This window comes from Pituophis catenifer, unplaced genomic scaffold, assembly GCF_029215685.1.
Source record: "Pituophis catenifer annectens isolate HBS135680 unplaced genomic scaffold, rPitCat1.0.hap2 SCAF_3, whole genome shotgun sequence".
In the NCBI taxonomy this organism is placed as follows: Eukaryota; Metazoa; Chordata; class Lepidosauria; order Squamata; family Colubridae; genus Pituophis; species Pituophis catenifer.
Window position 1 is genome coordinate 49,557,038 of NW_027256883.1, and position 16,447 is coordinate 49,573,484.

A 16,447-nucleotide genomic window follows, 5' to 3' on the forward strand; every position below is an offset into this window, starting at 1 on the left:
TCCAGTATTTCTTAATCGTTGCCGTAGCATCAATGTGCAAATGTAAGAATTTGGAAATTAGTAACTTGCAACAGGACAAAGATTTTCCTACACTTGAATCACCCACTTTGGTCTAGGTCTACCAATCAATCCTTAGTGTTGACAAAAGGGAATCAATAAGAAAACTTAATATTTACATTTATGAATGGAACAAGTCTGAATATTTTTTTAATTCTTACCTGAATTTTTTGCAAGCTCACAGGAAGATGCTTCTTGAATATGCTCCTTTATTTTGCAGTATATTAAAGAGAAATCACATATGGACAGAGCACGTAATCTTTTTATTTTTAATCCTCTGGTGAAAACAACTTTCCACATGACATCCCAATATTGGCTTTTGCTTTGAAAAATACATAAACCAACCTAGCTACAGGTCAGTCTATATTCTACAGACTGCATCCAATATTTGAAAATTGTTTCAAAATTCTGATGAAGTATTTACATATTTTGCCATTAGGTAGTAAAATTTTATTGCAATGGACACTTTTCTAGCACATACTTTATTGGTGGCAAGAGAGTAGGGATGACTGTGTATCTATCAAAGCTTATGACTAGATAAGCCAGCCCTGCTCCATAGGCCTAGCTACAAGTATTAGAATTCCCAACCAGCATCGATCTTCCATTATGCAGGGTTGGAGTTCTGGGTATTGCAATTCAACTCGGTTGGTGGCCAAGAGCTTTGTGGAAGGCTGGGTTAGACAGGTCAATCTTTTTTTTTCCTGAGAAAACTTTTGTTCTTGAAACGTTTGCTTGAAAATCAGAAACACAGACATCAAACATTTTTGTTGCAATAAAAAAAAAACCCTATAAAGATGCCTAGTTTAACTTGTTTTCTTTTAAATTATTTATGTACCATTAAGTTAAAATGTTTACATTCATTCCATTCATTCATATAAAAACTGCGGTTAAATCTTATGCTTATGATTTAACACTGATTGCTGCAACAGAAATTGCACTTTTCATGAAAACAAAATTGTGTATATGCAAAAGGGATCTCTCTCTCTCTCTTTTTTTAAGGCTACCCTGTTTACAAATTCTGACTGACTACATACAGTTCAGTCACATCATAGACACTCTACCTCTTCCATCACAGTATATACTTAAAAGACGATAATGCAAATATTTTAGTATACGTTCTTGTTAAGCAAGTTCTAACTTGAGAAGGGTGTACCAAATGTTTTCCTTCATTGGGCTTTACCGGAAGTTACTTCAGAAAAACTACCCAGAAAATATAGAGCAGAAGGCACTAGCTGGGAACACTGACCTGGGAGAATGATCAGAAACTGTCAAGTACAAGATATGCAGTTACACATATGGACAAGATGCACATTTGCATTGCTCTTCTACACTGCATTATCCGCTGTAATGTAAGCTTTGCCTACTTTGTCTACAAAAAGGAAAAAAAAAATGTCAACATCAATCAGGTCTTGGATGTTGGTCACGTGGGAGTGAGACAAAGACACAATCCTCAAATACACAAGGCCAGCATAGATAGTCACGGTGAAGATCTATGAATAGTGCAGAAGGGCACTCCTTGTTGAGTTTAAAAAAAAAAGCAGTTCCAACTCCCTTGAATCTCTTGCAGACTGATGACTTGGAGAGTCAGTGTGGCAGGGAAGAAATGTTATCTAGAAGCAGGTCTGATGGGCAAAATGTCCCTGCCCTCACTGCTACAGCTTCTTGGACTGCTTGATCAAGGCAAAAATATCCGACACAAGGGCAAATGACTGGCTGCAGCCCAGGGCAAATATCCACACCAGGGTTGATGTGCCACCAATTCACGCTAGAGCTAAAGCGCACCAGGAAGAATCTTGTCTCACAGAGGCTGTCACTTCTGCAGTGGAAGTCAGGCTGACACCGGAGTAGAGCCCTTCCTGGCCAGAATATTTGAGTGCGCTAGTCTCGGGACTGGTGCTCTCACCCCGGCTGGACAACACAGAAGAGACTGCCTGCAGCAAGAAAAACAAAATACATTATTTTAATGTTCAATAAAAAATAATCTCCAACTGAGGTGGGACAGGGAATTCCCAAAGAATGAACATCTGTTTACCTCTCTCCCCCCTCCCTCCCTCCCTCTCTCTCCCTCTCTCTCTCTCTCTCTCTCTCTCTCTCACACACACACACACACACACACACACACACACACACACACACGCTTTTCCCACTGCTCAGATGCTCACTTTGGTGTGCAGCTACAGGTGACTGATCATCAGTCTGGGTTACAGACTACCCTGGAGAATATTCAATACAAAGTTTCAGTGTAAATTCCAGAAGTTGACCTTGTGATAACAGATCAGCCACTGGAGTGGAAAAACACACTGACTGCTCTAGACAATACGTACTGAGTTGTTATGAATGATCATATCCTTGCAAATTCCAATTCTTTTAATCCTCACTTCTTCTTTAAGATGGTTAGCTCATATTTCACTATTTATGAGCTGCCCTTTTGGAACCAAGCCCACAATTTGCTAATAGGCTCCCAGAAGTAGCCATCTAAGAGACCAGACTGGGGCAAGCAACGAAGTGGGATTAAGTCCCATCCACCCCCTGCCCAGTGGTGGGTTGCCTCAGTTCAGTCTGGTTCTATAGAACCAGTAGTAAAACTGGTGGGAGGCTCCACCCACCCACCACGATGTCATCACGGGGTCATCTGTGCATGCTAAACTGGTAAGACTATCTGAATAGTCTCCACCTATTTGTTCCTAGGCCCTTGATGGAAGATGTTCATAATCTGGTGATTATTTTAAAATGAGCATAATCAGATGCCAGGGATCATTTTGAGTCTAAATTTACCTGCCTTCTTGCATACAAAAAAGAGGTTGTGCCTCAATAACCCTCCTAAAGTTTTCAAAGTTTGAGTGAATTAAAGTGAGTTTCAGCTGAATATAATTGTTGTCTTTGTGAATTTTTGCTGAATCTCCACATTTTCAGTAATGCTTTTGGCACAGTTGTCTAGAAAAACGTAATAAATCATTTCTATCCCAGGAAAAGAATGTGTTTTCTTCTGACCATTAACAACTTTTCCAAGAACTGAAAAACACTAGTGTCTAAAACTTCCTTCCTATTCAGTCATGAACATTATCTTTTAATTTGGAATTTTTCTGATTGGCAAAAAAAATAATACAGTGCAATATACAGTAAATGGCTTTCCCCAACCTGACTCCCTCCAATTATATTGGACCACTTCTCCCATTATCCCCATCTCCAGTTTGAACATCTGTTAACAATGGATAATGCATGGGAAGAATATCACACCTCCAGTGGCTGTCAGATTAGAGAAGTCTAACACAAAACACTTTCAAATCCATCTTGCTCTATCTTCAGCAATTTATTCCTGATTGAGTGCCACTAGAATGGGGGATAGTTTGCAAAAGATCATTGAACACCATACATTTAAAATACAAAGAAAAACATCCCATTATGAAAGCAGCAGCAGAATTTAAAAGAGCTTTAAATCTAAACTAGGGCACTTTAACCGAAGTGAAATATGTATATTTTTACAGTTATGTGCTTTATATGCAACAAAGCAACTTTTCTGTAACAAAATCTCTTTTGCTTTTCTTATAGTGCAATCAAGTGTCTGGATTGACACCATCAGCTCATTTTCATAGGATGTGCATGAGCAAATACCTCTGAGTTTTGGGCAGTGCTATTTCTTGACAACTGCTTTTGTATCTGAAAATGTAAAAATAGTTTTTGTACAGAACTGAGTTTGGTCAGAGGAGAGTTTTGCTAATATATTTGTAGACATTTCTAACAGGGTTGTGCAGAGATCTGTGCAGAGATCCAAATGGCAAAATTTAATTTTGGATGGGTCAAGCTGTCAAGAACTGTCAAGAACATCTTCAAACCAGATGTCTCAGGATCACAGAGGGCAGTTCTGTGAGTTGCTTCAGAATCTTTCTAGCAAGAAACCTAAGCATGCTCTGAATCATGTTTGCCCTTCAAGTTCAAATTCAGGTTTCAGCACAGTCCTAATTTCATCCTGCATTAATTGCATGAATGATAATTAAACTACATGCATTAAAATAGGAGGAGGAAGGAGTATTAGATACATTTGCCATTTCAAGTTACTTATAAAAATAATAAAGGCAAGTATGCAAACAAACAAACAAACAAACAAATACACATTTTTGTGGACAGTTCCATGGTTAATATGGGGGAGGGTCAGTGTGTGTCAAGGATGGAAAAGACAATGATGCCAAGTGGATAAGAGTATGTTTGTGGACAACACCAAGAGCTTTATTTTACTATAAAGAGTTGGGTGGAGCTCTTTTGCTTTTTCATTTATGTTAACCAAATTTTAGAGATGAGACCTAAAGTTATTTTGTATTTTTTGCCTCAAATAATCTGAAACCTATGTTTCTAATTTTGAGCAATACTGACAGATTTCTGAAGATGAGTGAGGTTTTGAAGTGTAGTAGTCTATCTCTGCATTAAATTCTTATGAGAATGTTTCCTCCCACCCACCCACATGGCCAAAATGTCTAGAAGCCAAGTGATCCAATGCTTGGGAAGTCCCGTTGCGCAACATCTTGGCTTCAGTATTATCAGGCTAGGCATAATTTAAGAACGTATGACAAAAGTCAGTGCCCTGAAGTCAGTGCATTGGAAATTTATGAAGGTTACTCTTAGCTTTACCTTTATCTGTGCCAATAATCTGTGTGGGTCCCTAATCTGGGAGGGCTTTATATGTGGTTTTATTTTGTTATCCTGCCCTATCTCAACTTAGTTCTGTTTTCTCTGCCAGCACGTTTTGGCCAGAGATAAGGATTTTTCTGACAACAAATCCTCGGGGTCAATCAAAAAAAAAGAATTTTTCTCTAGTTGAAAAGGATTTCAGCCAACTTGTGCCTCATCTCAGTCTACTCCAGACAAAGCACTTTTGATTTCAGGCTGCATGCTCAGTCTGTAAATTAATAAAATGCTCCTCACTATTGATACTTTGATTGAGTAAATATTTCTAACAGCTCGGACTAGATTTCATTGTTTAAACTGTATCAATACATACACTTAATGAAAGCATAGATAGCCACCGAGGAAGGAATGTTTCTTTTCTGGAATATGTCAAGGGATAGGTAACATTCCAGGGGTGGTATTCACTTACTTTCCCTACTGGTTCGCAAATGTGCGCACAAGCCCCATCCAAACATGCGCCCGGCCTTCTGCGCATGCACTTTGCTGGCATGCGTACCTTCCGCGCTTGCACATGGCCTCAAAAACTTGCCTAAATAGGATGGCATAGAGCTGGGGCGGTTGGGCGGGTTACGCATGATTGCCACTACCAGTTCGGATGAACTGGTCTGCAGGGCCGGATTTAGATGAAAAGAGGCCCTAGGCTATTCCACTTATGAGGCCCTTTCACCTATAGTGAAAGTGTAATTTTAATTTTGCTAACAATTTGAATGTAGGCCCCTCTTGATCTTGAGGCCCTAAACTGAAGCCTAGTTAGCCTATAGGAAAATCCGGCCCTGCCGGTCTGAACCGGCTGCATACCACCTCTGTAACATTCCGTCCTCATTTGTTGCAATCAATAAACCTCCCCCCTGATTTCCTGTAGGGAATTCTAATCTAACAAATGTGATCTGACATAATTAAGGGCATCTTAATTATGTTATTATTGTAGCAGGAAATAAAAGTGAGAAATATTGAAAATAATGGGATGAATCCAGAGAAATCTAACTGCATTTTGATCCTACTGAAATTAATGGAAAAAGAAAAATCAAACGGAGAAAAAAAGACCCTGTTTGGTGTACTGGTTAAGGTGCTAGCCTAGAAACCAGGAGACCATGAGTTCTAGTTTCGCCTTACCCATGAAAGCAAGCTGGGTGACTTTGGGCTAGTCATTCTCTCACACAAGGTTGTTATTGTGGGGAAAATAGGAGAAGGAAGGAGTATTATGTTCGACTCGAGATTTATAAAGTAATAAAAATCTAATAAATAAATAAATAATATCCATGGCTTTACTTAAGCTCTATATTTAATATATATTTAATATATTTGAACTAGATTGAATTCAATCTAGCAAACTTTCTGAAAATGGTTATTGATTTATCAGACAGAAGTCACCAGGGTAATGAGGTACTGAACTCTCGTTTTAAAAACAGACACGTTTCTAATTCTTGTGGAATGTGATGTATAATCCCCAAACAGAAAAGGAACAATTTGCTTTGTTAGAAATGGATGTTTTGTGATAAGTAATATATATTTAATATATTACTTGTCATATATTTCTAATATATTAATATAGTAAATATATATAAAATATAGGGCTTAAGTAAAGTCATGGGTAATTTTATTTATTTATTCATTAGATTTTTATCCCATCTTGATTACTTTATAAGTAACTGAAGAAAGTAACTCTTAAGTATAATAAATCCTTAATGTATCTCCATAGAAATTAATGTGCAATTCAAATTTATATTTTTAATATGGAGTTAGAGAATCCCATTGCAGAAAACTCTATAGCTTGTTCTGCAAAATGATGCTTGGTTTTGATACAAAGTGGTAACTTTAATAGGATCTTGTTAAATTGCTTTATAGTGGCTTCTCTTGCTTCAAAAGCCTTATAAATAGATATTTTGATAATATTAGAAAGTAGCACAGTATGAGAGATCGAATTACTACTAAGCTAAAAGGACATGGTGTGAGGTTCAGGTATTGGACAATGAATGGCAAGATCCATTGTCTCTCACTTTGAATGCCATCAGATGCTAAAAAAATATCTAGTTAAAATAAAAGTATATTTCTGGAAGGAATGAATGAGACTGAGATGTCATATGAATACAATTACTGTACATTGTTTTATAACTTTTCTGAGAATTCCCTCCTTGGTTTGCTGACTTTGAATGATTCTTGATAACACTTAGAGAAAGGATGTTGAATGTGTACATGGACAATATTTTAGCCTATGAATCTTCCCACCTGGGATCAGAGCCAATGTCTACTAGACAACTTAGTACAATGTAATATATATTATACAACACAATATAATATATAATATACAATACAATATAATATATAATCCAATATAGTATCAATAAGATACGTGCCTAAAAGCAAACCTTTAATAAAGATGTTTGTAAAGTACTTTAGATTTACACTATGTTTGCATTTATAGGCAATTTCCTGAGAAATTTCCACTCCAGTATCAGCTAACAAACAGAACAGTTTATTTAGATTACTGTTATAATAGTAGATAAGATAAAAGTGGAGATAACAATGGATATCTACTTGCAAGTATGGATTTTATTTTATCACTTACCCCTGAGGGTGTTTGTGTGCTTGGGGAAGCATTTTTTCTACAGTCATCCGAGTTTGTAGAAGATGTGGAAGTTGGAGTCATAGGAACAGCATTATTGTTATTATTACCTAGAAAGGTAACACCCTGCATTAGAACAATTTGCACCATAGAAAATTCTCCACCCCTGTTTAAACTCTTGTTTACCAGTATATTTACCAGAGCATGATTTTGTCTTAGCTATATTCTTTGGTTTTCGTTTCCTGGTTTGAATTCCCTCCTTTTTCATAGCAAGAGGTCGGGGCACCTAAGGGGAATGCAGAAACATAAAACATCAAATTTCAGAAATTATTTCCTTTTTATCAGCCTCCATCAGAGCCATTATGCCATAAGCAAAATTACACCATTATGTTCAGTAGAGTGACCTTAGGCTTCGGATCCACTGGAAGGTACCCTATTATTTATTCTCCCCACTGTTTCCAATTAGAATTGTTTTAAGGTTACTCTAAAGTTTAAAAATAAAATACATTAAAAAGCAAGAGTTCTGCCTCCCCCCAAAGCTTTTAGGATTAGTAAGCCACTCAACATTTATGTCTCTTCCTCCTTTCAGGACTACTTTTTGAGTGTTCATATGTCCTGTATTTCATTAGATTGAATCTCCTATCTACCAGAAAGAGGATCAGGGCAACTAGAGTAACAACTTTGGCCTTTTACATCAGGGAGAGAACGACCAGCTTGCTTCTGCCTCCTATGCTGGAGAGAACCTCAACACTGGATGACACTGGAATTAGGGAGCATTGCAGAAAGTACATTCAAGTTCCACCTGTTGTCCAAGATAACAAGAACAACATTCGAAGCACAACTTCAGGAAGAGATTAGCCCACCTTGAATTGCAGATGAACACCATACTTTTAGGCTTTTAAGAAGACTCTTTGAAGAAATTTTTAAGCATCTATTTAGCCCTTTCCATTGTGAATTTTTTTCTTTTCCTTCCTCCCCCCTCCCCCCAAACTCTCCTTCTTTCCCATTAGATATAGGTTTATAGCAATAGCATTTAGACTTATATACCATCCAATCGCTCTATATACCAGCCAATACGCTCTCACAGAGAGGGCCTCCTCAGGGTGCCGTTGGTCAAGCAATGTCGGCTGGTGGCCCCCAGGGGGAGAGCCTTCTCTGTGGGGGCACCTGCCCTGTGGAATGAGCTACCTCCTGGAATACGACTGATCCCAGACCTCCGTACTTTCCGTAAGGCCCTGAAGACTTATTTATTCCAGCAAGCTGGACTAGCCTAAATGGTTTTTTAATGGGAATTTTTAAATTTTATAGACTTGGGATTTTAAATTGGGAAGCCAATTGATTTAATTTATTTTAGCTATCTTAACTTTTGTATTGTATGTATTTTAATTTTGGCTGTCCACCGCCCTGAATCCCTTTTGGGAGAAGGGCGGTATACAAATTCAATAAATAAATAAATAAATAAATAAATAAATAAATAAATAAATCAGTCTTAACAGCACTCTCTGGGCAGTTTACAATATAGAACATTATTTGCATATTGCCCCCAACAATCTAGATCCTCATTTTACCAACCTTGGAAGGATGGAAGGTTGAATCAACCTTGAGCTCGTTAGGATTGAACTCCAGGTGGTGGGCAGAGTTTGTCTGTAAATACTACACTCTATCCACTGTGCAACAACTAATTACTTCTGTTTTGTATTCAGTGTAGCTTTGCTGAAACATTATATGAGGGGGATATGACAGAGAGCAATGCCATTTCTCTGTTGACATTTCACTGTATCTTTTAGCTCTAGATGCAACTGCAAACACATAAAACAAACAAGCAAGAAAAGCATTTTTATTCCTCTGGGATTTCTCCAGCAGGGTTGGATATGGCCTTCCATAAATCTTAATAAGCATTTCCCCTGAGGGTCAGCTGCACGTGAAACTGAAAGAGCTCAAAAGAAGCTGCTGCTTACCCCATGAAGCTTCATGTACAGGCCACAAGCATTGCACACTGGCTCTCCTTCTGCATTCCTGCGCCAGAGAGTGGTGGTTGTGGTATGACAGTTCGCACAGGACAAGCCCAATCGCCTTGAAGAAGGCTAGAGAGACAAACACAAGAGAAGAGGAAAACATCAATGGCCCCATGTGTGACTTCCTCCCCCACAAGCAGCTGCAAAAATTTATAAAAACGCCTGTGAAAAGAAGAGGAGGCATCAGTAAATAACAGGTAGATAAGGCAAAGGCAGAGTCTCAACATTTCTCAAGAATAAAAGTTTCTATACATAAAAGCATTGAAACACATCTTCAGGGGCGAGAATCATGTTGTGTCTTCAGTCACTGCTTACGCATTTGGTCCCAGAGCTTATCTGACTGATTTCAGACTACATTCATTGCTTTTCGTTCTCCTGGAAAAAAAACAAGGCCCCAGCTGAGGCATGGTTAACATTTCCCATTGACATCCTTTACAGTCAAGGAAAGGTATAAATTGTATAGACTACTAGAGATAATTAGCAAAAAAGAAAGAATCCTTGTAGATTTTTCTGTTCTGGAATGGCCACAACCGCCCAAATTATTTTGGTATCTTCAAATAAAGAATATAGCTGTAAAAAAAAAAAACCTGCAAAACCATGGGGGAATATCTAGACACATGTCTGACTTTGATAACCTCGTAACATAAAATTTGGGACTTTTTTAATCACTTGTTGGTGAACTATGAATCAGGATGCAAGTTAAATATTGTTGGATAAAATAAATGTAACATTTAGATTCATTAGCTGCTATGTAGTAATGATAAGTTTAGTGGGGGGAAATGTTAATTCACATTAAATATTATACTTTGAGAAAACTGGCATAAGATGATTGATACATTACTCCACTTCTGGCTCCTAGTGGCTGCTAAAACAGTTCATTCTTTTAAAATTGTTGAAAATGTAATTACCAGTTTTCCATGTTTGGTGGCAATATTATAAGCACAGCAATTTTAGAAAATGATGTATAATAGAATAAAACAATATTTTAAAGCTGAATTCCTTTTCCAATTTGCTGTTTTTAAAAATTGCATATTACTAAACCTTACATTCCCACAAACTATATTGACTTAACTTTGTATATGATAATGGATGCAAAGTTATTTTACATTTTTATTGGAAAGTCAACATGGTTCTTTCTGCAGAAAAATGGCTAATTAATTAAGCGCTAGTCGTATGCCTTGATATTCAAAATAACTTTGTATTTCAAAAGTGAAACTGTGAAACTTTTGAAATACAAAGTTATTTGACTTTCTAAAGTACATGATGCCCATACTTTATACCAATTAAAGAGATTGTCTGAGTCTCAGGGTTGAATTGCTGAGTTTTTGGTTTTTTCTGCAAGAAAACCACCAAACCTAGATTGGACAAAGAATAAGAATACAATTAATTATAATTGTTAATCTGATTTTATGATTTATACTGCACTGATTATTGCTGATATATTATCCGGATTTCATAAATGATTTGTGATTTCTAATACATTATAGTATACTCAGTTATTTAAAGCTAATCAATGAAATACTGAATTTTTTAATCTAGTTTTTTTCAAGCTTTTCCATTTATTTTTGTGCTTTATTTTTTCCTTTTCTGTCTTTTTACTTTTCTTCTCTTAAAAATGTTTAATAAAAATATAATACTATAATGAAAAAATATGATAAAACGCACTTACACACTATGTTCTACTATATTTAAATAGCCCCAGAATATTTTGAAATATATTGTGTCACTGAAACTTTTATTTGTGTTTATATTATGTACATATTAAATGATATTATTGCATCATTTTATGTTAATTCTTCTGCTCTCCAACTGTTCTTAGTTCCTTTCTAACCAGTATATGATCTGGTTATTAAAAAAACAAACACTTCCCATTTCCACAAAATAACAAATAAAAAGCAATAAGAGCCATGTCAAAAAGACAGTCTTTTGAGTTACGATGGTTTCAGGAAATTGTACCAAGTCTGCCCCCAACCCAAAATTGTTTTGGGATCATCCGAATGTATAAATCACTTCCCTCTAGACTGTGAGAGTTCTGTAAAATAAGTCACATTCCAAAATGTTTTCCAGAAGTGGGCTTGCCTTTTAGAGGGCAAGAGGGAGAATATCGGTAAACTCACCCAGAACAAAAAAGGCCTATATTATAAACAAAACAGTTAAGACTGTCTTCTGTGATGTTTGAAGCCAAGGAAAGGCAACTGTTCATCAGAAATAATGAAACTATTGTGGAGTTTATATCCAAAGGGGAGAGAGTCCCCCTAAACACATAATGTGAGGGTGACGGGGTTATAACATTTCTTGCAGCAACTGATCTCTCTTACATTAATTAGAGACAAGGAATTCCAGCTATATCATAAATCTGCTGTTTCGCAAAAGAATTGCAGCATTAATTAAAAAAACACACAAAAATCAGTGTCTGAGGAGAGCTTTGCAAGCATACAAACGTAGCACAGAAAATGACATTCCAGGAAGCTACAGTTGCCTCCTTCAAGGTTATAAAAGAATGTGTTACAGCAAAAACCACTTAGCTTAGACAGCCTCGTACATCTTTCTGCAAAAGGATCCATTGGCTTACTAGAAACATTTCTGAAATGCTGGTTCTGTTAATCTTGCCAGCATAATAAAAACAAAATAAAACTAGTCTGGCTCTCCTTTCTTTTTTCTTTTTTAAAAAATGATTACAGACAAAATCATAACAGCCAACTTTGACTCATAACAAAGAACTACTTTGTTTTATTTTTCTTTATAGACCATCCAGGCTCTGCTATGCAAGATAACCAAATATTTTTGATGCAGTTCTAGGATCTGCAAAGGCAATCACGGTGAATAGGTATCACTGGATAAAGTCTTAAAATGTTCTTTCTCCACCGACACCAGGGATGCTCTCTGTATATCTAAAAATGTAAGTTACGCCTCTACTTAAGCGTGTTTTGACAGATCATCTTAGCTGATCCAGAGAAAACTAAGCAGAGACAGGGCTGGTCAATATTGGAAGAGGAGGATATCCCAAGTCCCACTGATTAAACCGATAGCACCCAGGAAGTGAGAGGAGAGTTCTCTGTTCACAACACCTACGCTCTAGAGCATGGGTCTCCAACTTTGGCAACTTTAAAACTTGTGGACTTCAACTCCCAGAATTCCACAGCCAGCAAAGCTGGCTGTGGAATTCTGTAAAATTGAAGTCTATAAGTCTTAAAGTTGCCAAAGTTGGAGACCCATGCTCTAGAACAGAGGTCCACGTGTCCTTACCAGAGGTGAGTTTCAGCAGGTTCTGACCATTCTGGAGAACCAGTAGCGAAAATTTTGAGTAGTTTGGAGACCTGGTAGTAAAAATTCTGACTGGCCCCACCCCCATCTATTCTCTGCCTCCCAAGTCCCAGCTGATCGGGAGGAAAAAGGGATTTTTCAGTAACCTTCCCCTGGATTGGGGTGGGAATGGAGATCTTACAGTATCCTTTCCCTGCGACACCCACCAACTGATAGTAAAAATTTTTGAAACCCACCCAACCCAAAAAGTGCTTTTTCAAAAGGCAACCAGACTTTGCTTTTTTTCTTTGAAGACGTTTTGCTTCTCATCCAAGAAGCTTCTTCAGCTTGAGCTTGAAAGCTCAAAAAAACAAAGTCCGTTTGCCTTTTGAAAAAGCACTTTTAGGACAACCATGACCTGAATGATTATAACTAATGACCATAGACATTCATTAATTAATATGCTGCCTGACTGCCAGTAACATTGGGCAGTCTTAGCCTTGGCTTAGGGCTAGATTGACCCTGGCCTAATCTCTCATAGGGCTCTTGCAGGCTAGTTTGAAAATTCACTTCTAGATACCCATCATTCTTTCCTTTGTTATACTGTTTCTTGCTATTGTTAATATCATTCACCACACAGAACCTTCATGGAGTCTGGCAACTCTATAAATATGACTAATAAAATGAAAAAGCTGGTAGACTAGATTGAGATTTAAGAAAAGATCCCAGAAGAAGCAAGCCAGTTCCATAACATGGCCAAGGAAACGCTCTGCACATATCTATTCCGATACTGGAGTCAAATAAACTAAGGGAGATTCCTTTTCCTCAAACAGTGCGGAGCAGGGAGTTGGACTAAAAAATCGCCAAGGTCACTTTCAACTCTGTTATTTTGTGTTCTTTATTCTGTACACAAACTCACTGGGATCTGCCAGAATGCAATTCTGCCTGTACTCGGTGGGTATCACTCAGGGGTGAAATGCTCCCGGTTCGGACCGGATCGCCCGATCCGATAGCGATGTCGGCGGGTGGTTCAGAGAACCAATAGCAAAATCCCTACGCATGTACCCCATGCCCAGCTGAGCCGTGTGATCATCAGAGCTTTTTTTTTTTTACTTTTAAAAGCATTTTTTCTTCGGCTGGAATGATCACCTCTGAAGAGGTTGTAGAAAAAATGCTTTTAAAAGGCTCTGACGATCCCAGCTGAGTTGCCTGATCATCAGAGGCTTTTTTTTTAAAGCAAAAAAAATGCTTTTAAAAGAAAACAAAAGCCTCTGATGATCAGGCAACTCAGCTGCGATCATCAGAGCCTTTTAAAAGCATTTTAAAATGCTTTTAAAAGTTAAAAAAAAAGTTAGCAACGCCCACCCAGTCACATTTTCCCCCCACCAAGCCACGCCCACAGAACCAGTAGTAACAAATTTTACATTTCACCACTGGTATCACTACATGAGAAACATGCTATACTGACTCAGTAGAATAAGGCGATTGATGCCTTCTAATTTAAGGGTGTTATTTATATTTTTTTAGTATTACAGCTAAATGCTGTTATATTTTACACAGATCAATAAAATGTATCCAGTTAGGATAACAAAAATAAAGTAAACACATCCATTAAAATGTTGTTCTAATGGTAGTTATGCTGTATAAGCATAAGATTTTTGGGAAATGAAATAATGTGAATTGCTAGATATTCAAGATAAGAAGCAAATTGATCAGTGTTGTATTTTTTTTAAAAAAAATGGCAAACAATTTTGTAAATGTATACACTGATCTGGGTGGAAATCTCCCTTAATTCAGTCACCTGGGGAGTGGGCAGTCACAGAAATTGAACAATTAAACAAATATATATGTTTGAAGTTGCTATAGAGAGAATTTTTTCGGATCTCAGTATGACTAAATTTGCAGGATTACACTCAGTAAATGTCACAATATTACTATGCTCTCAATTTTTTACAAACCTCAACAGAATTTCATTTTCAGACTCCAAGAAACCCATTTTAACGAGCATACATTTCCTTAAATTTGTGAATGATATATCCCTTTCAACCCATTGCTATTGATAGTTAACTATTTTAAAAAATACACATTACTACCATGGAAACATATCATATTACTGTTCTTAAATGTTAACATGGACATAATTTTTCAGATATGAGAAATATACATCCATGATCCCTCTTGTCTACTTGTTTGAAATGCATGGACATAGTTTAGGGAACAGCACGCTATAGCTGTAATCTCTACAATGCAAGACGGCAAATGAATTGGAGAGAAAAAAACATGACAAAGCATTCAGTTCCCTTTATTCCTCCTAATTAGATTATGCTTCATTTAATGAAATTAGGGAGATAACCAATTGCAAAATCCTAGCAGTGATTAACTTTGAAAAACCTTGTGGTTTAAGGGAACTTCATTGTATAGATAATAATCTCATAAGGAAAGTGTGATTTTTAAAAATACATTGTCTCTAATTTGAGGGCATTATTTGCTTGTTTGTCCTTCAACAGATTGGCAGAGATGACACAGCTTAAATAAATAAGAATGGAAACAAAGTGCTGATTATTTGTATTGCAACATACATTAAACAAAGTTAACACAATAATAGCTCACAGCTTGAAAAAACTGAAGTGAACTTGAAAGAGTTTGAGATAAAATCTGTTAGCTCTTTGTTGATAGCTTCATGTGTTTTATTTTAAGAAAATATATATAAAAGTTAAAATTTGCATCTATTATCCTGCTAGTATCAGCTCATTTTAAAAACACTGTTTAACAGCAAAACTTCAAATTACTGCTTCAAAAAGCCGCATTTTAATTATTTTTTCTGAGTGTTGTCCTGCATACATTTTGCAAAGACATGTTTTTTAAAAAAATACCAATATATAAAAACTTAAGTGATGATGCCATTATTATTCTATGGCCACCAGTAGCAGGACATGTAACTGATCATATATCCCAAACCTTTTCAATAATGATGATGACGTTGAGACTGATGATGATAATATGATAAAGTTTCACAAAATATCAAAATCTGGAAAAAAAAATTATTTTGAAAGTTTATGGCATAAATCAGCAATCCAAGTGGTTATTGACACAGTGGATGCCATACCAAAATATCTTCTCAATCTTCCATCTGTCAATTACAAAATGCCACATTGCTTGGATCCACACATATTCTAAACCATTGGCACATCCTAGGTTATTGAGAAGAACTTAATGCGTATGAAGGCCCACAGTAGCTAAAGAACTGGTAGCTGTGACTTCACATTATTGTTTATATTATAGTAACAACCATAAGAAAATCAAGAGACGTGAAAGCAGTGGAAGAAATACTGGGATTAAAAAATTGGGGGATAAAGTACTGGGAGGTAAAGAATCCTTGGAGGAGGACTAGGACAATGGAGATGGAAGGTTCTCTTGCTTCTTTTCTTTGCTCTGAATGTTAATGTCCCATCTTTCACAGTGGCATTGGGGATTTTATCACCTTGGTCATCTGCCTTTGATACAGGATAGATCAGACCACTCACATGGCTTTTAAAAAAGACATCCCCTTAAAAAATTACCATAAGTCTGTTTTAAATCCCTTCAAAACAAATGGCAACATTTAGGGTTTACCCATTTCTTGCATCAATTAATTTAGAAGGCATTAAAATAAAAATAGTCAGGAATGCTTGAAGTATGTTCTAAAGAACTGGTGGTTTCTAATCCTTATGTACATTGACATACTTTAAATTCTTTAAAACCCAGACTTAAAAATCTCAAGGCTCACTTGGTTGGGAGTGAGCATCTCAGTTTTGGTTTCAAAAACAGAACGGATTGCCCCAATGATTTGCAAATGAATATTCATTAAAAGAACAATATCTATACTCCTACTAGAACAAAGCCAGCAACA

General features: G+C 36.7%; 1 protein-coding gene across 2 annotated transcripts in view; it reads right to left on the reverse strand.

Annotated features, from left to right (window-relative positions):
• Positions 1-301: 301 nt before the first annotated feature.
• The window catches only part of GATA6 (GATA binding protein 6), a 31,843-nt gene continuing 15,697 nt past the window's right edge, over positions 302-16,447 (reverse strand). For both annotated transcript variants that reach the window (XM_070940592.1, XM_070940589.1), the window contains exons 4-7: positions 9,259-9,384; positions 7,499-7,586; positions 7,304-7,410; positions 302-1,988 (exon numbers count right to left, since the gene is read on the reverse strand). In XM_070940592.1, coding sequence (XP_070796693.1) covers positions 1,818-1,988; positions 7,304-7,410; positions 7,499-7,586; positions 9,259-9,384 — 492 coding nt within the window. In that variant the 3' untranslated portion in view covers positions 302-1,817. The remainder of the gene's footprint in view (positions 1,989-7,303; positions 7,411-7,498; positions 7,587-9,258; positions 9,385-16,447) is intronic.